Source organism: Alligator mississippiensis, chromosome 6 (genome assembly GCF_030867095.1).
Source record: "Alligator mississippiensis isolate rAllMis1 chromosome 6, rAllMis1, whole genome shotgun sequence".
In the NCBI taxonomy this organism is placed as follows: Eukaryota; Metazoa; Chordata; order Crocodylia; family Alligatoridae; genus Alligator; species Alligator mississippiensis.
This window is the reverse complement of record NC_081829.1, coordinates 98,892,302-98,917,231: the sequence shown is the minus strand read 5'-3', so window position 1 is coordinate 98,917,231 and position 24,930 is coordinate 98,892,302. Positions and strand designations below refer to the sequence as shown.

The 24,930-nt window shown below is 57.0% G+C and overlaps 2 protein-coding genes across 10 annotated transcripts in view; one reads left to right on the top strand and one right to left on the bottom strand.

Moving 5' to 3' along the window:
* Positions 1-12,469, top strand: part of CNNM2 (cyclin and CBS domain divalent metal cation transport mediator 2) — a 135,939-nt gene extending 123,470 nt beyond the window's left edge. For 2 of the 3 annotated variants that reach the window (XM_059730204.1, XM_019485876.2), the window contains 2 exons: positions 2,820-3,004; positions 5,266-12,469. In XM_059730204.1, coding sequence (XP_059586187.1) covers positions 2,820-3,004; positions 5,266-5,475 — 395 coding nt within the window. In that variant the 3' untranslated portion in view covers positions 5,476-12,469. The other variant, XM_059730205.1, reaches the window with a different exon arrangement.
* Positions 12,470-15,588: 3,119 nt separating this feature from the next.
* NT5C2 (5'-nucleotidase, cytosolic II) overlaps positions 15,589-24,930 on the bottom strand; it is a 94,291-nt gene continuing 84,949 nt past the window's right edge. For all 7 annotated transcript variants that reach the window (XM_059730201.1, XM_059730202.1, XM_059730199.1 and 4 more), the window contains 10 exons: positions 24,694-24,747; positions 23,519-23,602; positions 22,495-22,536; positions 21,257-21,364; positions 20,861-20,927; positions 19,680-19,850; positions 18,645-18,696; positions 18,289-18,349; positions 17,583-17,759; positions 15,589-16,853 (listed from right to left, as the gene is read on the bottom strand). In XM_059730201.1, the coding sequence (XP_059586184.1) occupies positions 16,599-16,853; positions 17,583-17,759; positions 18,289-18,349; positions 18,645-18,696; positions 19,680-19,850; positions 20,861-20,927; positions 21,257-21,364; positions 22,495-22,536; positions 23,519-23,602; positions 24,694-24,747 (1,071 nt within the window). In that variant the 3' untranslated portion in view covers positions 15,589-16,598. The remainder of the gene's footprint in view (positions 16,854-17,582; positions 17,760-18,288; positions 18,350-18,644; positions 18,697-19,679; positions 19,851-20,860; positions 20,928-21,256; positions 21,365-22,494; positions 22,537-23,518; positions 23,603-24,693; positions 24,748-24,930) is intronic.

The following is a 24,930-nucleotide window of genomic DNA, read 5'->3' as shown; positions in this document are numbered from 1 at the left end:
AAAACGGTTCCTCCTGTGAAATCTATTGGTCGTGCACAAAATATTCCTTTCAAATGCCCTTGGAGCTGCAAGCTTTCTTCACAGCTGATGCAGTCCGTTGACGTCCGCTGAGATCTTACAAACACGCCAATTTGGTCGTTCAGCCCTAGATGGATTTTGGGTGGTCGGTGCCAATACTTTGTGAATGAAATCCGTGGGAAGAATGTGGAAATGTTTTTTGGGCTTGGTTTTAAGACCACGCATTACAAATGACTAAGTCGATCTTGCTCAGACTTCCCGCAAATGTTTTGCTCAAGGGCTAACATCAGGCCAGGCAGAACTTAATGAGGCTGTTTCGAACCGCCGGAAGTAGGGAAGAAAGAGGAGCCGGAGCTCGCTCTCCCCTGTTAAACGTGTACCTGGGCCAGCGAGGAGAGGAATGGAAACGTCATGCAGCGAGCGAGCCAAGCACGCAGGAGCGGCCGAATGCTGGCACGGGCATCGCCCGCCCGGCGCCGCAGCCGCCGTTTCCATCTTCATGCCCCTCCAAACTCGGGAGGGAAGGACAGCGACGAGCGCTTAAACAGAGAACGTCTGTCAGCATCCAAACTTTCCATCTGCTCCTCTGGATTTCCCCCTCCTCCTCCCCTGTGTTGTAATTTTCCTCTGTTCTCTCCTCTTTCCTGAAAATGAGTCTCATGCACATTCCAGATAAACTCCAGGTTATTGCCCTGCTGGAGAGTTGTTTTTATTTTTTTTTGTACCCTGTTACTTTCCAGCAGCTAAAATTGAAGGGGAAAAAATTAATCTTTCTTTAATTAAATCGCTTGATGGTGGAGGTTTTTTTTTCCCCTTTAAACTGCAGCTTTGATGATCATTTTCTAGCTCCGTTCTTTTGCTATGCCCATCGTTTAAAAAAAAAATAATTTTTTTTTTTGCCCTCTTGCCACGTTACGAATGAAGTGTACCCGTCACGTCTGCAAACTATTTCCAATATAAATGCCAGGCATTTTTTCCAAGCTTTTTTTTCCCCCCACCCCCACTGGTTGAAAAAAAGAATAATAGTATGGAAAATAATAGCGGTGGACAGAATATTCCCCTTGAAAGGAATTGATATGGTAACCGGTCACTATGGCAACTCGCTGTGCGGTCCGACGTCAGCCGGTGGTACAGAGGCGATGAGATCAGGACCCCCTGCGGCGATGGGGGTTGGTCTGAAACCAAAGAGGGGGCCACCGAGCGAACCCCAAGGCCGGGTTGTCCTTTGGCTCGAGGTTTGTGGTGGGAAGAGCTTTCTAGGCACCAGGGGTGTCTGAGACTCCAAAGTAAGGGCCACGTTGGGGGCTGCCGCAAGTCTGCGTGCCTGCGAGTTGAGCTTGGCATTGCCTCTCGAGACCCGTCGCGGTCGTTCTGATGGTGGAGCCGGCCCTGGAGGCTTGCCTCGTTCCCAGAGCCCGTGTTTTCCTCCCCAGCAGTTTGCAAACGGAAGAGAAAAGCGGGCACTGGGTTGTAAAAGCAACTAGCAAATGAAAACCTAATGGGACGTTTCAGTTCTGTCCTGAATCTGAACGAACAAAGGCTGAGCGCTTGCAGCGACGAAATGCAGAACGGCCCGAGGGCGGACAAAATGCATCTCCTCCGAGAACGGCTGAAAGCTGCCTCTGCCCACGGTGCTGCGGCTCAAGGAGAACATGCGTCAGATCTGGGTCCTCACGGCAAGGAGGAGAGTAAATGCTCTGCGGCTCAGCGGAGGAGACGGTGCTGAGTTCTGCAATACCTTTTCAGGCGGCCCTTCCTTGGTAGGAGGATGCCACCGCGAAAGCAGCTGGAAGGGGTGAGCTGTGCTGGCTGCCAGCTCCATGCCAAGTGGCCACGTGCGGGTGTCCTAACCAAGGAAGACCTCTCCGGAGGAGGCGCTCGCTGCCTGTCTGGCCGCACCAACCAAGCCAAGTTCGGTCCAGTCTGGGACTGGTGAATCTCGAGTGCGATTGGGACCAGAAGCCTACCTCGCGGTCACCCACGCAGCACTGTCACTCGACTAGGGAGGAAGTCTGGGGACGTTGCATTTTGGAAATGTTCCTGCAGCAGCCCCGACCCTTGTAGGTCACCAAGTTGGTGGCAACTTAGAGTAGTGAAGGCTATATTTTAAGGTGCTTTACTGAAAATAACTTTAGCTTCAGTAAAGCGTGGCTGGGGCACTGCTCTGTGCTAGTTACAGCCTTCCTGTGAATAAGTGAAGCTCTGTAGCGTGCAGGCGAGTACAAGAGGCCAATGCCTTGTCTTTACGACCCCCAGGGAGAGGGGAAGCCACGCTGTGTCCTGAATCTAGGATTCATCCCTGCAGCAGCTTGTCTCCTTGTGTCTGTGCCGCCCGGCAGGCAGGGGTGGTGCTACACAGAGCCCGATCTCCTGTGCTGTTTCAGGCACAAATGATCCCTTGAAAACCCGACGTGGAAATGGGTGAGAAGATCATGTTGGGAAGAGATGAAATGGGAATTGTACAAGGGAGAAACTTTGGCCCGGCCAGCACCACCTGTAGGGACGCGCTCAGCCAGGCGTGCGAGTTAGGCAGGTACAGTGGAGGCATTGGATGAAGTAAAGGGTGTAACACAGTACATGTATGCAAAGGGCACCCGGCTCCCTGGGGGAAAGGCGCTGTGCAAGGATAACTAAGCATGGATCCTGGCCGTTTTGAATATCACGCGTCAGCTCTGGGTGGAAAATGCCCGGGTCTCCTGGGGGTCTTGCTGGGGAAGTGTGTGTTGTATGGTGTAAGTACCGGTGCAGCCTTACTCACCTCTGTTTCAAAAGTCTCTCTGCCTTCTTTCCCCCGTCTCCAGCTGAGAACAAGTCACCGCCTCGTCCTTGTGGCTTGAATCATTCAGACTCTTTAAACAGAAGCGATCGCATTGACGCGGTGACGCCAACGTTAGGGAGCAGCAACAACCAGCTGAACGCGTCTTTCCTTCAAGTGTACGTCCCAGACTACTCGGTGAAAGCGCTCACGGACATTCAGTTTGTCAAGGTAGGAAGAAAGAGGCCTGGGGGGGGGTCCCCTGCTCTGAGCAGCCGCTCTGCCTGGCGTGGGGGCTGGGGTGGGCAGGGGCAGTCGGCAGACTCACGGCTTGCAAGCGGTTCGGTGCCTGGGTGACTCGAGGAGATATGAAAGCCGCAACGTGAAACCCCCTGCTGCCTCCTTGCCCGTCTCCCTTCTGCTGTTTGCTGGTTCCCTGTCTCCTCCAGCTTTCCTCAGGTAGGACAGTGCAGGGAGAGTGCCTCTCCCGGCACAGACATAAGTACTACCCCGTCACGAAAGCCCCTCCATTGTTGCAAAGGTCTTCAGATTGACTTGAGCTGGAGAATTCCCCGTGGTGAGCAGGCCTGCGTTCATAAACCGAAGGAGTCGGCCCTTCGCCCACGGGTACAAGGGACACTATCCAAAAGACTCGCCGCACCCTCTCACGTGCCTCTGGGAAAGGCAGAACCCATCCTTTTACCAACCGCCGGGCACTTTTCCCCGTTCCTCGTGTCCCGTTAGGAGAAGCAGGCGTTGAAACGTATCGGCTCCTTTGGGACGGAGGAACACGGGTGTAACCAGGCAGCCCCGTCCCAGCTCGGGAGGTCGATGTCCAGGGGCAGCGCGACTGCCGTGCTTAGCTTCAGCTGAGCATTTCTAACTGGGATGTTGCTGTTCAGACACTGCTTGTGCACAACACGCATGATCTGGGAATTTAACTCATTCGAAGGCGTTTGCCTCAGTTGATCCAGCATTAAAAGTTCCCCTTGAATAAGAATAAAAGTGCGGTCCCAGATGCACTGAGCAGAAGATTTATTGTTAAAAAAAAGAAAAGAAAGCATAATGTCTTAAAACACTAGGCTGCGTTGGCTCTCGCCGCTCAGACCCGGTGAGCGATGTCTTGCTTTTGAAAGCTTGCCCAACTATCCCAACTATACAGTTGGTCCAGTAAAAGATACCACCCGAGGGGATTCTTGCCTCTTAAAACACAGACACACACGTGCCACTTGATGTGTGGTATTTGTAAAAACAGCCGCTGTCACACTGACTGCAGCGTGCTGTGCACTGATTGCAGTGGCCAGTCATCAGTGTGTACCGAGTTGTACAGGTTGGCTTTTCATCTCAGTGTATCACGAGGACGGCCCTGCCACCACTTTGCCACTCCCAGACCCTCTTGAGTGGCTGAAATGTGTGTGACGCCTATCAAAGCCTCCTGTGACTTACTCACCTTTGCATTTATCTCCTTAATGCTTAACATGTCACGTGTGTTGTCCCACCTTTATCATGCATTCACTCATGCTGATAACCCAAGGTTATCTCAGTCTCACGCTCACAAATGCATTTTTGGGGGCATTGCGAGCCAGTCGCCCGGCTTTCCCCATTTCCACCCCGTCTACTATCTAGACATTGGGAAGTTGTGGGTTTCTAGAAGGAACCCCTTGTACTTCCCTCGATCAGTCAGCTGTTGCTGCTCAACCTGAGCTCACTCCTATACGTACATCGCTTCAGACAGTGCCAGGAATCAAAATGGGCAATCCAGCGTCAGGGGATCGCTTGCCACTTCCCAGAAGGCATTCAGCGTTTCCTGTACGTAGCATCTCAGTCCTGGGAGTCACAGCGTGGGGTGAGCTGGTTTGCTTTCTCCATGGGGAATCGGGGATCAGAGCAGGCTTTTGATATTCTGGCCCAAGTTGAGAGCAGCCAATCGATGGTAGCAAGTTTTTTGAGAGTCTTGCCTGACTTTGCTTTTTCATCTGATGTTGGCCCTGGGCACGGCTCAGATTAGACTGAACCAGACGCCCGTTGTCATCGGGGTAAGGACTCCAGGCCTGGCCCGCACTGCACATGGAGAGCGCTGATCGCTCGTACATGTAACGTCCCTTCCTCCGAAGGGCTGTAGGAGCCTCGCCCCGAGCTCGGTGTCAGCGAGCTGTGCATCAGTCCCAAGCCTTTCCATGGCTGTAAGTAACTGGAAATCCCTTGGTGCCTCCTCCAGTTGGTGCAGCAGGTTAAACCCTTCCCTTGTCGCGTGGCTCCATCCTCTGGGTTGGCAGAGTTGTGATAGCAGATCATCGCCGCGTCACGGTAGTAAGTTGGGGCGGCTGCAGGCTTGCGACTCTGGTTTGTTTGATAGAAATTGGGATGAATCCAGGACAAACATATGCTTGCGGTATTCAGGGGAATGGAGGAGGTTTATGTTCCCAGCGCAGCAGCAGAGACAGAAGTGTGATTGTGGCTTTTTTGTGTCCTCTCTTGTCTGCTCGGAACAGATCTCAAGACAGCAGTACCAAAATGCCCTGATGGCATCTCGGATGGACAAAACCCCTCAGTCCTCGGACAGTGAAAACACTAAAATCGAACTGACTCTTACGGAGCTGCACGACGGTTTGCCAGACGAGACGGCAAACCTCCTGAACGAACAGAACTGTGTGACTCACAACAAGTCCAATCACAGTATGCACAGCGAAGGCGCCATCTAGGACCGACCCCCGCCACACGTCCCCTTCCCGCCCCATCTCTCCAGCAGGACCAGCCCTCGCTCCTTCCTGCCTTTCGACCCGGCCGCGAACACCATTTAGTACGTGCTTGAAATGCTGCGCTGCGCCCAGTGCTCTGAGACCAAAGACGTTGCGCCCGTCTCGGGCGCGGGAGAGGAAGAAACGAGGAGAGCGGAGCAAGAAAGAGACGACCGAAAAACCAAACGAACCGTGGGAGCAGCGAGCGACCCTCGGCGAGCGGTGCGATTCCTTCTTGCGGAGTAGAATGGCGTTTATTTTTTAGCCGTACCTTTGTTCCTCATTGGGTTTTTCCTCCTTTCTAAATGCTCGCAGGGGAGCTTGAGAAGCTTCTCCGATTTATTTTTTCAAGAGAGATCATGTTTTTAAAAAGAGTATTTTGCAGAGTTTTAAATTGTTGCTGTCCCTCCCCGGCCCCGAGTAGGCTGTGTCGTGACTTTGTGAGTTGGCTCCAAGTGTCCTCGGCCTCTTTCCATCCTTCTCTTTGGTCCTTTTCTGTTGGTAAGATGGTAACTGGTACTTGTATGTATTTGTCTCCTACAAACGAGGAATGAGTGGAACTGCGAGGAACCTCTGTCGTAACCATCTGAAAGTTTGGGGAAGGGCATTACATTCTCCCCAGCTCAGTTTCAGGGAAGGGGTGGTTATTCTGGTGTTAATAATCTCTCCGATCGCAGAAGGTTTCTTTGTAAAAATGCAAATATTGTTACATTTACAGTTTTGTAGTCTCCAAAAATGTCACGCATTTTGAATATGAAGCTGGGGGTTCTTTTTAATCAACAACAGCGTAGTCTCCTCAAATTGCAGGCAGGGATGACTCCCCCGTCAGGGGTGCTGGGTGTTTTTTATCTGCTGGATACTTTGCGTTGGTGTGACCGGGACTCGCGTGGTGACGCTCTCTGCCTCCCCGCTGTGTTGGAAGCGCGCACCCCAGCGCGTCAGATCTCAGACTCGGAGCTCCTTTACAGCCCGTGCACCCTGTCCTCCAGCCAGAGCACGTTTGCAGCCCGTGATAAATCACTGGGATAGGATTTAGGAGTGATCGTTTGTCCCCGACCCCTTGGATGTTGACACGGAAGATGCTGCTACAATGCCCAAAGTGAATCCTCCCAGTGGTTTGTGCACCCCGGCCGCTGCAGGACCATCCTCTTCTCCCCAAAAACTGACAAAGAACTTCCATGCCAGACGGAGCTGTGCGGGAGCAAATGCTGCGCTCCAGGGATTGGAGAGGTTAGTCCCTGGGCAGTTTCCCCCCCTGCAGCCCCTTCATGTCCTCCCCTCTCCCCTTTTGCTGCTTCCATGGGGCCATCTCTCTGATTCTGGAAGCAGGGTGGCGTCTCCTCAGCACTGCTCCTGTTGCTTAGCCCAGGGCACGACCAGCTTCCCCACTCCAGCAGCCCGAGCCCAGAATGGGCAAGATGGGAGGTCCGCACCACGTATCTCCTAGCCCCCACCAAGCAGTGTCCATCGTGGAGCTCACGCGGGGACCAAGGAGCCCCCGTACCTCTCCCCTTGTCAGTACCCTCTTCAAGACAGTGTGAGAGTCGACCTCAGTATTATTCCCTGGAGAGAAGACCACGTCCTGCAGCGCAGTCTGTCTGAAGCTCAGTCCTTGCTGCTCGAAGACCACCCCAGGACCTGAGTGTAATGTAGCATTTTCCTCCCTTACCCATCCAGTAAGCTTTATCCAGCTCCGACTTGGAGACTCTCCTGATTCCCAGTGACCCCGGGGGCAGCGCTGGCCCCGCTTCCATCCCGACTCCGGCCCTGGGGCAAACGTGACCTCGAGCCTCGTAGCGATGTCTGCGCAAACAGCGCGTGAAAGGCGCAGCGTTTCACCGGAGCGGCTCGTTGGTGGGTTTTGTCCTACCCCACGCTCTCCTTTTACCCTGTCCGGTGAGAACGGGCCGCCCGGGTCCAGCGAGATGGTGGGGAGGAAAGGTACTTCCGGTCCCTTTTCCCAGGAGGCACGAATAACACCCGCAGAGGGGAGCACAGCAGTCCCACGCATGGTATCGAACACGGGGGCAGGCCGAGCCTGGAGACCCGAGTCCCAGACTTGACCCTCGCACTTCTTAAGAACACTAAATCCCTGGTTTTTCTTCCTTTTTAAACGTGCTCCTCTTCATGCCCAGTCCACGCTCTCCACGCCCCGTTGGCTCTGGAAGGCTGCAGCCACCGGCAGGCCGACAGCGTCCCGAAAGCACGAGGCATGTGGTCGGGCTGGTGGGTCGCCTGCTAAACCAGCCCCTCGTTACCCAGCTCGAGGAGAGCTGCTCGTGTCGCACCTTTTTCTCCAGAGCAGAGTGAGACGACATCGCAATATCAACTCCTGGCCCCGGCAGGGACGCGCTTCCCTGCGTCGGCCCTTCATATTCAAGCCCCCTCCGTGGCTTTGTGTTGCTGAATGTACGATATTGAAAGCACGGCGCGCGGGCAGGGGTAACCGTGGGGTGCAGTGTCCTTCCTATCGAGCCTGCTCGCCGAAGCTGTCCTCGGAGGCAGGGGGTCTCTTTTGCGAGCTTCGTGCCACGTCGTGGCTTGTCGAAAAGGTGACCAAAGTGACACGATCTCGTGGGCGAATCCCTCCTTGCTGAGCTCCTCTGTCTGTGTTTCACATTACGCGAGGGCTGCCTGGGAGACTTCCCTCTCCTCGCGTCCGGCGTTTGGAGCAGAGCACGCAATAATCCGCACGAAACCCGTCGGTCACAGATGTGTTTCGTAAGGATTATGGGCTCCTCTCCTAGACGGGGACAAGCCGCTGCTAGTTGGCTTGAAGAGGGGGGGCTCCCACTGCCGTCGAGCATTGTCGCGACACAGACAACCCAACCAGCTGGATGTTTCGGGGTCGCTGGACTTGACTTCAGCCTTCGGCTCACGGCAAGGGTTTGCTCCATAGAAAGGATACTGCATTTTCCACGCCTGTGCCGTGTCCGTTGGTCTGGGTGGTGGCACGGACGCCAGTCCGGTCGTGGGCGGGGGCAGGGCAGCCATGTTTTCTAATGTTGATACCGTTTTTGCACAAGAGTTCTTTGAAGTGAGGTTTTTGACACTAATATCTTAAATGCACAACTGTGAATTCGTTTTTACACTCCTGTCGGGTGAATCCCTCCCCATGAAATGAACCTGAATCTGTTGTAACCATGATTTTTAATTCTGTGTATTGCCAAATCTTTGTAAAGAGCAAAAGGACTGTTCTTGCTTCGCAGCGAGTCTTTCTCCCACCCCCGCTGGCTCCGGGAGATCGCGCGAAGCACGCTAGCTCTGTGTTGCGGGAGGGGATTTAGCAGTCCTACCCTTCTCTGTGCAGACCCAAATTCAGGTCTTCCGGAGGGCCCTTCGTCCCGTTCCCCGCGTGTCGGCACCCGAAACACCCTCCGTGCTCGAAAGACGTCCCGCTGAAGACCCGAGAACTGGGTCGTACCAGAGAGTTGGGTTCGAGGCACGCCGGCAGAGCAGTGGGAAGGCATCGCTGCCACGACTAGCGGAGGTGGCGATGCAGCCGAAGGTTGACCCGCGCCGTCGGAGCTGGAGGGGGGACCCAGAGTTGGGCTCCTTCGAGGATGCGAAGGGCTAATAAGCACGTTCAACTTGATGTGCAGAATTGCCTGCATCCCTTCCCACCTCCTCCCGGCTCCCGCGGCCTCCCCTCACATCTCCTCTTCCTCACTGCCTGTCTTTGTGCCCGGATACTTCTTCAGAGAAGGAGCAGGATCGGACTCTGCAGTTGCTCTCCACTGGAGAAGGAGGGAAGGAGAAAACGTGGCGGGAAGCGGAGGAGAGGGAGCTCTCCGGGACCCAGAGGCATCTCCCCGGCAGGACTCGGAGGTGGTTTCACAGGGGCTTCCCTGAAACCAGCTCCAAGTACAACGGAGCGGTTGACTGGACCGCAGCGGCGCTTGCCGCGGTGCTTCATGTGATCTCCGAAGAGCTCAGCTAAGAGAGACTTGAGTCTGGGAGCAACGAACAGCATCCTGCGTAAGTATTTCATGTGACGGCGAATGCAGCCAGGCTCCCTGGGACCAGGCCTCTTCCTCACGCTGATGGAGAATATCTACACGGGCCCTACGTAGGGTCTGTGCGTGTTGGATGTCGCGTGCTGTATCTTACTCGGTGTCCAGTACACACACCCGGGGCTGAGGACTAGCCCTGGGAACCAGGCGTGAAGTTACCCGGAGTCGGGACCATGGCTAGCAGCTGGCCGGGTCGGGGGATGCTGTCGCAGTGCCTGTGAGCATCAGGACATGAGGCTTCAGGCCCATCGATGATGTCTGGCCGGTGCCGATGTGTCTTTGTGGTTGTCCCAAGCTCCGGTGCCATAGCGAGGGCGGGCTGAACGAGCTTGGACTTGCTGGTCCTCACTGCTCGAGAGCGGGGGGTTGTCAAGCTCTCGCCGGATCCAAAGAAGTGCGTGGTTCTGCGACTGGAAGGATAAGAGTCGATCTGGTCTGTGGGAAGGCCCAGCAGCTTTATCCCAGCACAACTGCGGTGGAAGCAGCCCTCCTCCTGGTTTAGCAGGGGGGCAGAGGGAGTACGCGCGCCGGGGAGCTTCGCTAGCTGGGCGCTTGCTCGCCGTCTCCTGAGCCCGTTGTGCGGGTCACCAGGCACCCCCCGCTCCAGTCCCTCTGCCTTGCACGCACGGCCTTTCCCAGGGGACGCTGGCCCACGTCACCTGCAACGCCCGCCCCTCTCCTCCACGGCCGTGGCGCTCAGCTGAGCCGTTCTGCTTTTCGGTTCCCCGCAGCGCAAACGGGCCGCTTGGCGAGCGCAAGTGGTGCCGGAGGAGCGCTTGGCCCCGGTCCATCTCCAGAGTAGCGCAGCTTCGATCTTGCACTTCACTTTCATGCATCTCCCGCTCCTCTTCTTCCAGGCCCGGGATCTGGGCACAGAGCATTGCTTAGAGATGAGAGGAAGCTTTACAGCCCAGGCCATCCCAGCTCCTTCCTTCCTGGGCTGAGGACGGGCGGCGCGGAGCTAGGCAGGACGCTGCAGACGGCCGCTCGCCGATGGGCTCGGCTGTTCCCGTGGTCGGTAGCCCCGTGCTCTGGCAGCGGTCTGAACACCGTGCTTCCGTGACACTCTCGTGCACCCCTTCAAATGCTTCGGCTCTTCCCTGGATGGGATCAAACCCTGCACATCCCGGAGTACAGATGCGTCTCATTGGCTCCAACGCCCTTGCCTTGGGAGACGGTGGGGCCTCGTCTGCCCCTCCCTTATCGCTCTTGCCCCACCGTCGTCCGATAGCCAGGGTTAGCAGCTGTTTTCGCTACCCGCGGGGCTGACTCCGAGTGAAGCGTCACCACTTCGAAAGCAAGGATCTTCGATCTTTAGATTTTCCTCCTTCCTATCCCAACGCGCCCTCCCGTGACCTCTGGAGTCTTTGCCTTCGAATGGGGCCGGCAACTCGAACCCTGCCGAGTCCAATGAAACCGGTGTCAAGAAGTCTAACTGCTGCTTCCCCAAGTGCTGGCTGTCAGAGCAGCCCTCCTTTCCTCCGAGGGACGCAGCGGGAGCCGCCTGTCGGCAGAGGTTGGGGTTTGCGAGCTGTAGCGCTGACGAGTCGGAGCTGGGAAACGTTAGCGCCTGGACTTCTGCACTCTTTGCTCAGCCTGCTGATACGGTCTCGTGCCTTCACGCTGGTGGGGACCGGCCCAGGAGAGGCGGCGGGTGAGCATTCGGCGGTCACAAAAATCGCAGCCGCGTTGTGCCAGGAGAGACCGCCCCACGGCAACGCTCGCAGCGCGGGTCCGCCAGCGCCAGCCTCGCGTTCCTGGTGCCCTCCAGGCTGGGAGGTAAGAAGGGACTTCAGGACAGGACCCCTGGGGTGAACCTCAAAGCTTGGACTTGCTCTCCCACAGCTGCGCCTGCGGATTCCCAGACTTGCATCCGAGTCGCGGTGCAGATGTCACGATGCCAAATAGTGAAAACCCAAATACTTGAGTTTGTGCTTCTCTGTCACTTCGCCCCACTTCTCTGCAGCTGCTGAAACACCTGCTTACCCCCAAAACCACGCTCTTCCCTGGGTGTAGACCTTCCCTTCGAGCCCTGCCCCTCTGTTTGCTGAAGTCTGCACAGACTCTCTTGACTTCCTGCCCAAAGGCTTTGCAGTTCACCTTTTAAAAGCACGTCCCTGCCTGTCCAAGCGCCCCGCCGGTCTTTAGGTTATGCTGCCAGTCCTCGCGTCGCCTCCCCCGCCCCGTGTGGTCTTTGCTGTCTGTATCATATTGTACATGACCTTGTTTTTCAGAGTTGTAGCGTCCTGCCTACAGTATTTCGGACGGTGTACATAAACCCGCATAAGCACAAAAGAAAGCCGTGGATGAAGTGTATACGTTTCGTAAACTGATTGTCATGCAAACGAGTTTTATAATTATTCCGATGTTGTTGTAGATTTCCAATCTCTCCTATTTATTTTGTACCTGATTTATTTGTATATTTTGTGATTATTTTTTTTGTTTGTTTAAAAGCGTTTTTTTTGTTCGTTTCTGTTCTTTCTAGATAAACGATTAATTTTTTTTCCCCTTTCTGTCGAACGGTCCGGTTTCTGCATCGTTCCCTCCTCTGTGTTTCACCTTCACTTTATTTAAAGGGGCCAACTGGTCATTCTTTCTCTCATCATGTGCATCGGGTGCCGTGGGCACGTGCTGGTCAATCATGGCTCATGCATCCCCAATACCTTGGCGGCCTCTTCACTTCCCAAGAGGGTTGGGCCCGTCTCCTTCTCACGGACCGTAGCATGTTGCCGTTGGCTCTCGTGGGACAGGATGAGGCACGGAGCTATAAAAGCCAGAGACCGAACGGACGCGCTGGCACCGTCGTGTCCGCGAGCGCTGGCGGGGTGGACGTGGTGGACACTGCCTGGGGTGCTTCATCTGGGGACGTTTCCAGCAGGGCTGTGGTTTTTTGTTTTTTTTGTTCCCCCCGCCCCCACTAATAAAAATCCCTTCTTTACAACCTGCTCCTCTTGGCTCTCACGTTTGTTTGTCCTCGAACACCCCTGCCGCAGCGTGGCGCAGCCGCGGCTGAAGGGCGTGCGCTACGCTGGAGTATCGGCGAGGGGCTGTTCACACGCGAGTGCACTCCTGCTTCACACCTGAGCGTCCTCCCTCTCTCCCGAGGGCAGGAGGCCATAGAGCCGCCAGCGAACACACCCAGCTCTTGCCTCCCTTTGCCGATGCATCGGTCTCGGCCTCCGACCCGCCAGCTCCAAATGAGCCACCCTCGGGGTGGAGGTTCACGTCCTCATTCGGGCTCTGGCCCCTTTGGTCTCCCCACCCCAAATCCATTTCCAGCGCATTGCCCATCAGCCCATCCCTGAGCCACAACTCCCAGGGGTTCCTGTAGTACTTACTGTCCCCGCGGTCGTATGGGAAGCGACCCGTAGAAGATCTTGGGTACACAGAGGCGCGTGTTGCCTGGCGTTCGTGCCTGGTGAGTGGTGCGAGGATGTATTAATAACAGCAGAAAGGATTGTTCAAGTACCGGATACCACCCTTCTGCACGCACGCACACACACACACACGTACATGTACCTCCAGCATGCATGTGCATACGTGCACACACGCGCGCACACTTGCTCTTTCTCTCTTGCTCTATAAATATATAAAAGGGGCAGGGGTGTATAGATATACGTCTATAAGTTTGGCAGTGGGGAACACGCTCCAGCCAGCCGAGCAGCGGGGCTTTCCCCCCACCTCCCTGAATGAGGGCAAAGTGGGGGGATCCAGGGGTGCCGCTGGGCTGCTGGTCAGTGCAGCAGGGCCCGGGAGGGAGCAAGGAGCAGCTGTTGGGGGTGGGGGGCAGGGGGGGGGCTGCCTCAGTGATGGAGGGTGGGGAAGGGGGCGGTTCTGGAAGAGGAGGGGAGGGGAAGGGGGGGTGTATGCGTGTGTGTGTGCGCGTGCATGCGTTATGTATCTTTGTATGCGTGCACATGTCTGTGCATGCGAGTGCTTGTGTGTCTGCATGTGCCTGCATCTGTGCACACATCTGTGCATGTCTGCATCTGTGTGCATGCATTTCTGTGTGCATGCGTGTGTCTGTGTTTATGGCAGCTAGAGTGTATTTGGCTCTGTGTCCATGTGCAGCGAATGTAGAGCGCGTGCTTGTTTGCATGTGTGCGTCTGTGTGTATGCATGTGTACATGCGTGTCTGCATGCGTCTGTGTGTTTGTGTGCAAGTGTGTCCGTGCATGCGTGCATCTGTGTTCATGGCAGGGAAAGTGTTTGTGTGTCCATATGCAGAGTGAGTAGAGTGCACGCTTATCTGTATGTGTGAGTGTGCATATATGTGTGTGCGCGTGCATGTGTGTGTGTGTGCACATGCATGCATGCATCTGTTCATGGCAGGTAGTGTATTTGGCTTTGTGTCCTTGTGCAGAGACTGTAGAGTGCATGCTTGTCTGCATCTGTGTGCGTGCACACGTGTCTGCATGTGTACATGTGTGCGTACATGTGTGTCTGTGCATGCATGCGTGTTCATGGCAGGGAAAGTGTGTTTGTCCCTGTGTGTCCATGTGCAGAGTGAGTAGAGTGCACGCCTGTCTGTATGTATGAGTGTGCATATATGTGTGTGCGCGTGCGCACATGCATGCATGCATCTGTTCATGGCAGGTAGTGTAGTTGGCTTTGTGTCCTTGTGCAGAGACTGTAGAGTGCATGCTTGTCTGCATCTGTGTGCGTGCACACGTGTCTGCATGTGTACATGTGCGTACATGTGTGTCTGTGCATGCATGCGTGTTCATGGCAGGGAAAGTGTGTTTGTCCCTGTGTGTCCATGTGTAGAGTGAGTTGAGCACACACCCTTCTGTATGCATGCATATCTGTGAGTGTGTGTTCATGACAGGAGACTGTGTTTGTGTCCATGTGCAGAGTGAGTAGAGCGCACACGTCTGCATGCATGTCTGTTTGTGCATGCGTCTGTGTTTGTGGCAGGGAGAGGATGTATGCGTCTGTGTGTCCATGTGCAGAGTGAGTGAGTAGTGTGCATGCCCCTCTGTGTGCGTGGCTGTGTGCACACCTGTGTGTGCGCAACTGGCCATAGGTAGCAGGGAGCAGAGGCTGCGTGTATCGCCTGCCCCCAGCAGCAGAAGGAGAAGGGGCCCCTCTGCCCCCCCCCGGGTAGCCCAGCTCTCGCGGGGCAGGCGGCCTCCCATGTTGTGCTTGCGCAGGGTGTCATACATGTTAATCTGCCTCGGGGGGTGGAGTGGTGGGGGGGCCGCAGATGGCGGGAGGTAGGGCTCCATCCCCACCCGCCCACCCCCTCAGTCTTGACGGGCGATTTGCTAGTAAATACATAAAAGGGGGGGGGTTAGGTTGTAGCCGTGTTGGTCTAAGGACACAGGCAGACAAGGTTCCTTGGGTGAATTTGATCTCTTTTATTAGACCAACCCAAATGGTTGGAGAATAGTTATTAAGCAAGCTTTCGGGTTCAAAACCCCTTCGTCAGGCTAAGGACGCTGCAGGAGTTGGTGTGTGCTCTTCCTGGATGGAAGGGGGGGATGTATTGATGTAGTGGTGTGAGGGGCTTTTCCCATGTGTCCCGAGCTGGGGGACGGGCTGAGGACTGTTACAGGAGGATGCAGGGTGCCACGTGGGCATGGACCCCCTCTTGGGCAAGGGCCATCAAGGCTGCCCCTCCTTCCTGCTGGCCTTCCTCAAGGGCAGGTCCCGCGCCCGGCCCAGCAGCCCTGCTGCGCTCTGGCTTCTCCCCCTGCTCCCCAGAGGCTGCAGCAGCGCATCCTTGGCCCAGACTACCGACCGGACCCACCTTGCGAGGCTGCCGAGGGGCTCCGTGAAGGGAGCACACTTCACCTCCCGTGCCCTGGACACGCTGCATTCACCTCCCACCGCCTGTCTCACCCAGAGCTGAAGGGTGCTGGGGAGCTCCTACCACCTACGGGCCCCAGCACAAGTGCTTGGCAGCGATGGGGCGGCCCCCGCCACCTCGCCTGCCCTGCTGATACCCTGTCCTTAGGGACGTAGCCCGGCACCCACTTCCTGCGCCCACGCGGCCAGGGCAGGCTGTGGACCCGACCCTTCCCGCGGTGCCAGGCAACCAGACAAGGCGAGGACCCGCTCGTATTAGAAACATCATTTATTGACTCGGCGCCTGCCCCAGCAGCAGGACGAGCCCTGCTGCTTCGTCTGTCGAGGAACCTTACAGGGGACGGGGTTGAAGACACTCGCGAGATAGGAACAAGGGGCTGACGGGGTAGAGCCGGGTGCTCTGCTCTGCTGGCACCGCCCGGAGGGCGACACGGTGCCGGGACGGGCAGGCTGCTGCGCCGTGCTGTTCCCGTGCTGCGCACGTGCTTAATGGGTCGGCTGGGCCCTCGCAGGCCGGCCTGCACTGCCCGTTTCAGGGGACACCAGGTGAGGCCCCCAGACAAGGACTGAGCCTGCTGGCTGCCTTCCGCTGCTCCTGCTTCTGTGCTGGCGGGAGGGGGCCGCAGCCACCGACGGTGCCCGGCCCTCTGGATGAAACGGCAGCCCGGCAGGCTGAGACTTGCGAGGCGCCGGGGATGGACGGAACAAGCCTTTGCCACCAGGTGACAAAGATGCAGCAAACCCAGAACGTGCGACGTCGTCCGCGCAGGAGGGCCGCAGCGCCGCTGAGGCAGAACGTAGGGCCATGTACAGGGGACACCCAGGCGCTTCCCTGCACACGACGGCGTCTAGGACTGGCTGGCGTGGATCTGGGGCAGAGGGGGCCGGGCAGGATCCTTTGCAAACTGTTCTGTCTGCTGCTGGCCCCATTGCAGCCGGCCCCCGGTCCCCCCACGACCACCTCCCAAGTGTTTGCAGGATGCTGCGCGGGTGAAAACCGGACGGGCGCGTCCCCAGGAAGCCCTGGGGTGTGATGGGTGCAGCAGCTGGCGACACAGGCCGGCGGCATCCCGGACCATCTGCACTCTCGGGCTGCGGGGCCCTGGCAGGCGGCAGGAATTTGGCTCGAGTGTTTGGACAATTTCTGAAGGCGCCTGCGAAAGAATCGCATCCCCTCGTCACCCCAGAACCCACCCTGGGAATTCGCTCCCCCTCCCTGCTACAGTCACGCTTTGTCTTCAGAGATGCTTCCGTGTGTCCTGCCTACTCCTCCTCCTCCTCCTCCTCTTCTTCCTCCTCCTCCTCCTCGTCGTCATCCTCATCGTGGCAATGTGTGATTTCCTGTGGGGTCTGGGGGAAGAGGTTGGGCGGCTTGATCTCGCTGATGGAGCGGGTCAGCTGGTGCCGCTTGTAGTCGGAATCCTTGAAGTCCACCGAGGTGCGGTTGCGGGTGGCCATGGGCGACTCCTTCTCATTGATGTCCACGTGCGTGTGCTCCACCGTCGACTCGTGCGGCATCTGCACAAACACAAGGAAGAGGAGGGGCTGTCCAGCAAGCACAGCTGCTCAGGAACGTGGGCGCTCACAGGAAACCGTCGACAAATACGGCAGGCTCGCATTTGATCCCACACGGGCCGGCAGGCTGGGCGTGGGGCAGTATAGAGCTAACGGGAGAAACATGAAGGGCCTTTGGGCTGCAGGAGCGAATCCCCGGAGCAAGGGTGCGCTGCAGCAGGCCTCACTCTGCTCTCAGGCACCGCCTCTTCTGGGGACAGCAGGGACGCTCCCCGCACCCAGAACAAGTCAGGCCTGTGCCAAGAACATGAAGACAGGGCAGGTGCCAGCCCAAAATGGAGGTGGCGCCCCTGGCTAGGTCTCCTCCCTGCAGGGTAGCACAGCCCCAGCTCTGCACTGCTCTAAACACAAGTCTCAAGGCCCCACAATCCCTTTTGCTCTGCACCGCTATCTTCCTGCCACGCTGCCCCCCCAACAGCCCCGACTGCGGTCTGGCAGGGGCTGTGAACACTGTCCTGGGTGGCCAGTGGGGTATCAACTGCTCCCAAAGAGACATCACCTCCACAGGGAACTCCAGCCCTGAGCTGCCCCAGGAGACCAGAGCGCAGGCTCTGCACTGCACACAAGCGCCGATGTCCTCGAGGCCTTCCCAGCGCCTGTCGCTGTCAGCGCCGCCCACCAAGCACTTGCCGGCCGGGCTCACTGCTTTTTTCTCCGTGGGCTACAACTCACCAGCACGTGGGCGGCTCTGAAGAGGTAGCTGAATGGGTAGTAGAGGAGGTTGATGAAAGACGCCGCGTAGAGGTCTGCGTAACGCATCACCTGGCTAGCAAAGAGCGTCTGGCGCGAGCCGCTGCGGAAGAGGCTTCCCATCATCCCGTAGCACATGTCCATGTCGTGGGTCACTTTCTGCAAGCAACGGGCAGATGGAAGGCGCAAGCTCAGCCGTGGGGGCAGAGTGGGCAGGGACTGGGATTCCAGGGTGCCAAGGGGGGTCTCACAGCCCCCTGGGGCTCTAACATCTGGGCACTGGAGCATGGGGCAGGTACTGTACTGGAGCCCGTGACCCTGCACTGGGCTGAGCTGTCATCTAACTGGGGCTCTGATGATCTGGACTGGGAGAGACGACTCCTCCCCACAGAGGCTCCAGGGAGCAGCAAGGCTGAGCCACTGGCCGGCACCCCTGAGTCGGCACCGAATCCCTGGCAGGGCTGGAGCCAGGGCCAGGGCCTGGAGCAGGCCAGATTCATAAGAGATGCACCGGCCCAATACCCAGGGGCAAACCTTGTGACACAGAGCCTGTGTTGGGCTCCTGGCCGGCAGGCTGCATGGGGTTGCGAAGCACTTCCTGCCTTTTGGTGCCCTGCTCCAGAGCTGGGTCCCCGCAGGAAAGCCCTAGGGATCCTGTGGTGGGGGGAAGGTGTTTTGCAACTGATACCTTGATGCGTCTCTGGATGGAGCTGATGTCCGGGCGCTCGTTGCTGCTGCTGTCCAAGTGCCTGGTTACCGGAGAAAGAGCAAACAGAAGGGTCTGAAAGGCCTGCCGCGTGGGGGGGAGCTGGGGCGGGAGCTCTGCAGGGATCTTGTTCAGAGATCAGGGCAGGATGGTGCTGTGGTCCCCGCACAGAACTGGGAGAAGAGATGCCGGGGGCCAAGCCCAGGCTCCCTGCACGGCTGAGCAAGCCACAGCCGCGCTCTGCCTGGCTTCCCCTTGTGTCCTGGAGGGCTTGCCCGGCCCGTCCTTCGGGGCCCGTACAGGGGGAGGGGCAGGGGGATGAGGGCTCGCACACTCACTTGTACAGCTCTGCCAGGAAGATGTCCAGGCTCTGCAGCTCTTCAAAAAGGGCTGGAGGATTCCAGAGGAGAAAACAGCCAAAAACCAGGTTGGCCGGTGAAGCCAAGAACCTCCGGGAGCCAAAGCATTAGCTCCTACTCACCCCACTGCCCCCAGGATGGGACTGACGGCTGCTCTGCCCGGACCTAGCCGGGCCCTGGGTTTGCCCTCTGGGCTCGCTCCCTTTGGCTGGGGGCACACACCAGCAGCCTCTGCCCAGGTAACGTCATGGACGGTGCAACAGCAGCAGGGCCAGGCCCATAGGGCTGAGCCGGGGGAAGGCTCCTGTCCTCTAAGCAGCCCCGAAGGAGCAGGAAGCAAAGGGAAGAGGCTGGAATCTGCTGCTGTGAGGACTGGGGGAGCAGCCCACGGGGACACAGCTGCAGTGAACGCCCCTCACATCCCATGACCCTTGTCCCCAGAAGCCAGTCCCTAGGAGAAGGGGTTGGCGGAGCCCAGCGTTACCTGCTTCCTGCTTGATTTTCCCCCACCTGCCTCTGAGTGCTTGCAAGCCCGCTGCTCTCCCACCCTCTCCCTCCCTGCCGCTGCTGAGCACCACGGGTGCCTCGCAGCCCTTCAGGACAGCTGTGCGCAGTAAATCTGACCCTCCCGGCTACTGCCGCATGCCCCTCGCCTCAGACACAGCAGCGGGGCCCCAGAGGAGGGCTGGGGCAGCTGAGATGGTGGGGTGGGGAAGAGAGCAGTGATCAGAGGGAGAGGGCAGCCCTTGCTCGTGCTGAACAGGCCTGATCTGCAGAGGGGATGCTGCTGCGTCAGGAGCTGCTTTCCCAGCCAGCAGCAGCCGCTCAAGAGGCCCAGCGAGCCCTGGGCACCGCTGCAGGGATGCCCTGAGCCTGTCAGCAACAAGGCTGGGGCGCCTCGGGGGAGAAGCACATGGCTCTGGAGCAATGCAGGCCCTCGAGCCCTGGCATCTCTCTAGGGTAGGTCAGAGCCTGTCTGAGCACTGCACGTGTGCCAGGGCAAGAGCATCTTACCGCTCTTGTCAGTCCAGACGTGCAGCTCCTGGGCCAGCTCCGGGATCACTAGGAAGGTCCTCCAGCCCTGCCGCTTCTTGGACTTGAGTATGTCTCCAAAGATGTGGTCTCCGATGTACAGAATGTCTTTGCCCTTGGCGCCCAGCAGGTCACAGATCGTGTCGGAGGAACCTGAGGGGGAAGGAAAACAGGATGGGCGGGCAATTGCGAATGAGATTCCCCTTGGCCCTGGTGCTCCTGGCTCAGACACGTGCCTCTCGCTACAGCACCAGAGCACAAGCCTTGCTTGCAAACACCCACTGCAACTGCTGGCAGACAGGCACTGGCCACCAGGAGCCATCTTTGCCCAGGGCACTTAATCTTGTCAGGCCAGAAAGCAGGGCCAGGTCGGGGAGAGTGTCTCCCCCTGCAACCCTGCTCCAGGGCGGCACATCCAAGCTGCAGCGAACAGCACTGCAGAGCCTCTGAAGTCCCAGAGCTGCTGTCCCACAACACAGGTCCCAGCTCAAGGGCCTGCCAGCACTACGGGGACCGAGCCGCGGTCACTGTCTGGGTGGGCAGAGCTGGCTCCCCCCTTCCCCTGAACTGAATGAGCAGGTGCCATTGAAGGCAGCGTCTCCACTAGGCAGAGATCAGTGTGCTGCAGCAGCAGAGTGTTGCTCGGATGGGCACAGCCTCCCTAGCACAGCTGTGATGTGGCACAACCAGCGCCAGATTGGCACAGCTCTGCCCAGCATCACATGTCTCCATTAGGGGCATCTGCCGGCGGTCACATCACATAAGCCACTGCCCTGACTGCGGGAGGCCACGCGGTGCGAGAAAGGCACCTGTGCAGGCACGTGGTGCAGCAGTGAAGGGAGGGGGGCACCTGCACGGTGCTGGGTTACACTGGCGCGGCCCACACGGTGTGCGATCCCTGGCCACTTGAAAGGACAGCCCTGCACTAGAGGAGAAGGGCTCTGCCCTTATCAACTCCCGTGTCTCTCGGAGTCTGAACTGAGGCTGCCAGGTTATGACCACAGGGGGGAGCTGGATCTCTGCTCAGGCTCCGCACACGTGGCTGGGATGATGCAGTTGGGGCTGGTCCTGCTTGGAGCAGGGGTTGGACTAGATGTGACCCCCTGAGCTCCCTTCAACCCTCATTGTCTACAATTCTATAAAACGGGCCGATCCCGCTTTACCTCCTGAGTAGACGATGCCGTGCTGCAAGGGGCCGGTGTACGTCCCGATCTTCAGCTTGCCGGTAACCTGCGCAGAACAGGGGGGAATCACTTGTTGGCCTCAAAGGGCTTCTCTGTCCTATTCTGTCCTACATCTGCCCTTCTAGGGGGCCAGGGGCAGCTTTCACCAGCCTGTCCTCAGCACGTGTTTCTCTTTCCTCAACACACAGGCTCAGTTCTGCCTGTTACTGCCACGTCGCGCTGTCAGTGGTGACAGGCACCACGTAGCACAAAGCCCAGCCCGGCCTCTGGTGAATTTTAGTGCTGAACCCAGGCTGGAAAACGTGGTGCCTGAAGAAACCAGGTGAGAAGCTTCCATTCTCGTGATGTACGGGCCTTAGCCACTCCTGGACTTACCGTGTCCACTTGCCGCAATACCGTGCCCTCCCCAAAAAAGATGGGCTTCCGTGCATCCACCAGGATGAGGTCAAAGTAGGACTGCCACGGTCGGTGAGCATTCCCGGGCTGCGAAAGGGAGACACACAGAAACCATGAGCTGGATTCAGCCTCTGTTTCTCACTGACAACACAAGCGGTGGCACCGACTGCCCCTTTCACTCCCGGGGTCTCAGGGCAATGAAGCGCTGGGGAATCACGACCCTCGCTGCAGAAATGCAGCCACCCCTTGGGGAGGGAGGACAAGCGGAATAGATCCCCGCTCATTAGATTCTCCTGATTTCAGCGCTTGACCTCATAAGCTCTCTCAAAGGCCGTGGGAAGCTGCCACGTAACAACTGCCCCTTATCCAACCATGGCTCAGAGGCACAAGCACTTGTGACCACTCTTCGATGCAGTGTTTTGTTGACAGTGCCTAGACAGGCAGCACCAAGGCAGCACAACAAAGCTGATGAGATGGTTTTGGGTAAAGGGTCCCGATTACACAAATCAGCCCCTGTGGGGTTCATCGACTTCACAGTACGGTGCAGAGGGTCTCTTGGGTCCAATGCTCTTCTAACTGGAGCACGACTGGGGAGGGGCTACTGGAGCAGAGATGGGGACTGCTTGCTCCGTGTCTTCTGGAGAGTTTAAGTTAACGGACTGATTTTCACCGCTGACGTATGGTCGGGCGCGTTGCTGACAGGCCCATAACAGTAAGTGAACGTGTGAAATGGCACCCGAGCAACACGCTGCACGGCGGATGAAATAATCAGTATGAACGCATTGAGCAGGCAAAACAGGGAGCAAACTCTGGTAATTTATTTAACTTAAAAGTTTCGGGGCCAAAATCTGACCCCGCTTACTCCAGCCTAATCAGGACTGACATGCCTGAAGTCAGTGGGGTCTCCCCAGTGCAATCAGAGTCTGACCCCAAGCCCCCTCTTTCCTTCCCTCTTCTGCAAGATGCCTCAGTAACCTAAATTCGTGTCAAGATCCATACGAAACTGGCTGCAAAAACCCAGTGGTATTAGACTGCGGTGCTGTTAATACAGCTCGCCGCGCTGAAGGCTCTTGGCCCCATGCAAGGAGCTAAACAGCAAGTTTGTTTGAACCTGCCAATCCCGACAGTGCCCGAACAAGGATGAGAGTCCTGTCCTGCTACACTGAACAAAGCAAGCACATGACCCGCTACCAAATCTGCCCCCCGCACTCACATACCTTTGGTCCATGTGGAAAATCAAACAGGTAAGTCATAATTTTCTGAAAGAAATTAAAAAATGTTTACTAAAAAGCCCCCTAGTCGTGTAGTTCATAAGAGCAAATGTCCTAGCCTTCACCTTTCCAGGCTGCAGACTTTTCTTATTTCTGCTAATTAGTAATAGTAGGTTTTGGCATTAGATTTGGAGACGCAATGAATGAGTGAATAGTTTTTGCATCCTTTGGCGTTAACACGGCCATTTTTTACAGTCAAAGAACAGACTTGCCATGGGAATCTGCAGATACTTCTGATATATTTTACAGACCTTTAAAAGATCTTTCATCACTTTCCTGTGCACACTAACACTGTGGCATCACACGTGTACTAGGGCTATACAAACTGCCTCGTTCCCCTGGGAAGTCATAATCCCCAGGTTCTCTCTGACAGGAGCGAGCACTCATTGCTGCCCTCTGGCATGGATGATTCAAAGGACAGTGACGCTTACTCAGTCCACGGTTCAGGACGGCCTATTGCTCCAAGCACCTCAGAACAATCGTGTCATGGAAATGTATGTAGGGACCTACCAACGTTGCAGCAACACAAAGGGTTTTTCACGGGATGCTCGCGGTGTGCAGAGCTGATTTCAGGGGCATTTCGCAGCAGCTGATTAGTGGTGGGGCCCTGGTGATCGGCAGAGGGCACCCTCACTCAGTCTACATCACTACTGCTTTTTTTTGCCCCACCCCTTGCTGCTGATTGGCAGAGGGCACCTTCCCTCGGCCTACGGCACTACTGCCTTTTTTTTCCTTTGGTTGATTTTGTGGGACATGCTGGTCAATGCCAAAACTCCCAGTGGCTGACTGGCCCTAAGTGACCCAGTGGCAGTGCCAGGCACAAAGCCCGAGAGTTACAGGCCTGGTCCTCTGCTTTAACCATTAAAGGGCTCTCCACCACGCTAGGAGTGCCCAGGGCACACTCAGAGCAGTCACGCTGAGCTCCCCAGCATCCCCCAGCCCTGCCGCACTGAGCTCCAGCTGCACTTACGTCTGTGTATTTGTAGTCGCTGTTGGTGGCAAGAAACACCTTCCCGACTTCGTTCATGCGGCTCAGCAGCAAAGGCAGCTTCGCCTGCAATGTCACGTGGGGAAGAGAGGGGCGTCAGGAGAACCAGAGCATGGTGATCAGCACACACACGTTACAATAAACCCTCCTTGCCCGCAGCCCCCCCTCGGGAGCACAGCCAGCGGGAGAGAATCTGCTGAGAACCAGTCACACCAGCCCACAGGAGCCAGCAGGAACCCGTGCTCCCCTGTGAGGATGTGGACCAGGTCCCTGGAGTCTGGGCAGAGCACATACCAAAATGGGCCCCTGGGTAGGCCAAGTCTGAGTGCTTCGACCCCAGGTTAGGGAAGGGGATAAACCAGACCTCAGAATTAGAGACAGCTGCAGCCTGGAGCCATTGCAAATCCCAACTCAGCCACTGTAAGAAGGACTGATCATGACCTAAAGCAGTCTGCAGGTAGGGGTAGAGGCCTGGCTCCCCACAGCAGGCCTGGGCCACGCACCAACTAGCTGCTATCAGCTGTTGAAACCGAATGATGTCCTAGAGGTTCATAGGGCACGGGCCTAGCTTCAGGATGCTGCTTGCTGTTGGCCCGTGCTATAGACAATGGCAATTGCACTGCAGGAGGGAGGCTACAGTCTCAGCTTCCCTGGGCCAGCCACTGCACTGAGCATGCTACTAGGGGGACAAGGCCTTGGCACAACACAGCTGTCCTGCCTCTCCTCTGGAGCTGTGGCTTGCAGAGCTCCGTCGTGGAGTGACTGGTTGGGTAACAAGAGTCCCCGTCCCCACCAGGGCCTCGCCGCGCTGTCACCTCTATCATGAGATACATCTGGGAGGGTTTAGTCAGGGATGATCCAGGCATTTTGAGCAGGAGGCTGGACTAGATGCCCACATGAGGTCCCTTCCAACCCTGCTTTCCCACGATCCTCTGGCTTTTACAGTCTGCTCAAGAGCTGTTTGCAGCAACAGCACGTGGACTGCTGAACTGAGACGAAGACTGGGTCTGACCTCTGCTTACTCCAGGAGAAACCACAGTGCTATCCGTCTTCTTCCTCAGCAATACCAATCAACAGGTTTATTTTTCCCCCTCCATTTCCTGCCTGTATTCTTATGAGAGCACATCATGTGGACCGTAAGTGAACCCCACACTTACGTCTTTCACCACATACTTCTCCAGATTCTCGAGTGTCTTTTCCTTGAGGGAGCCCTGAAACGGAAACAACACAACCCGGGTGAGGAAGGAAACTGTGTCCTAACAGACCTCAAGGCCCATCCTGCCAAAATCCTGCAAAGGCCAACCTGGCGCTGAATCTGAACCAGGGAGTCAAAGGGCATGAGGCTAGGGAAGTTCTCCAAGCCATCCAGCCCATCGCTGTGGTGGGATGAGCTT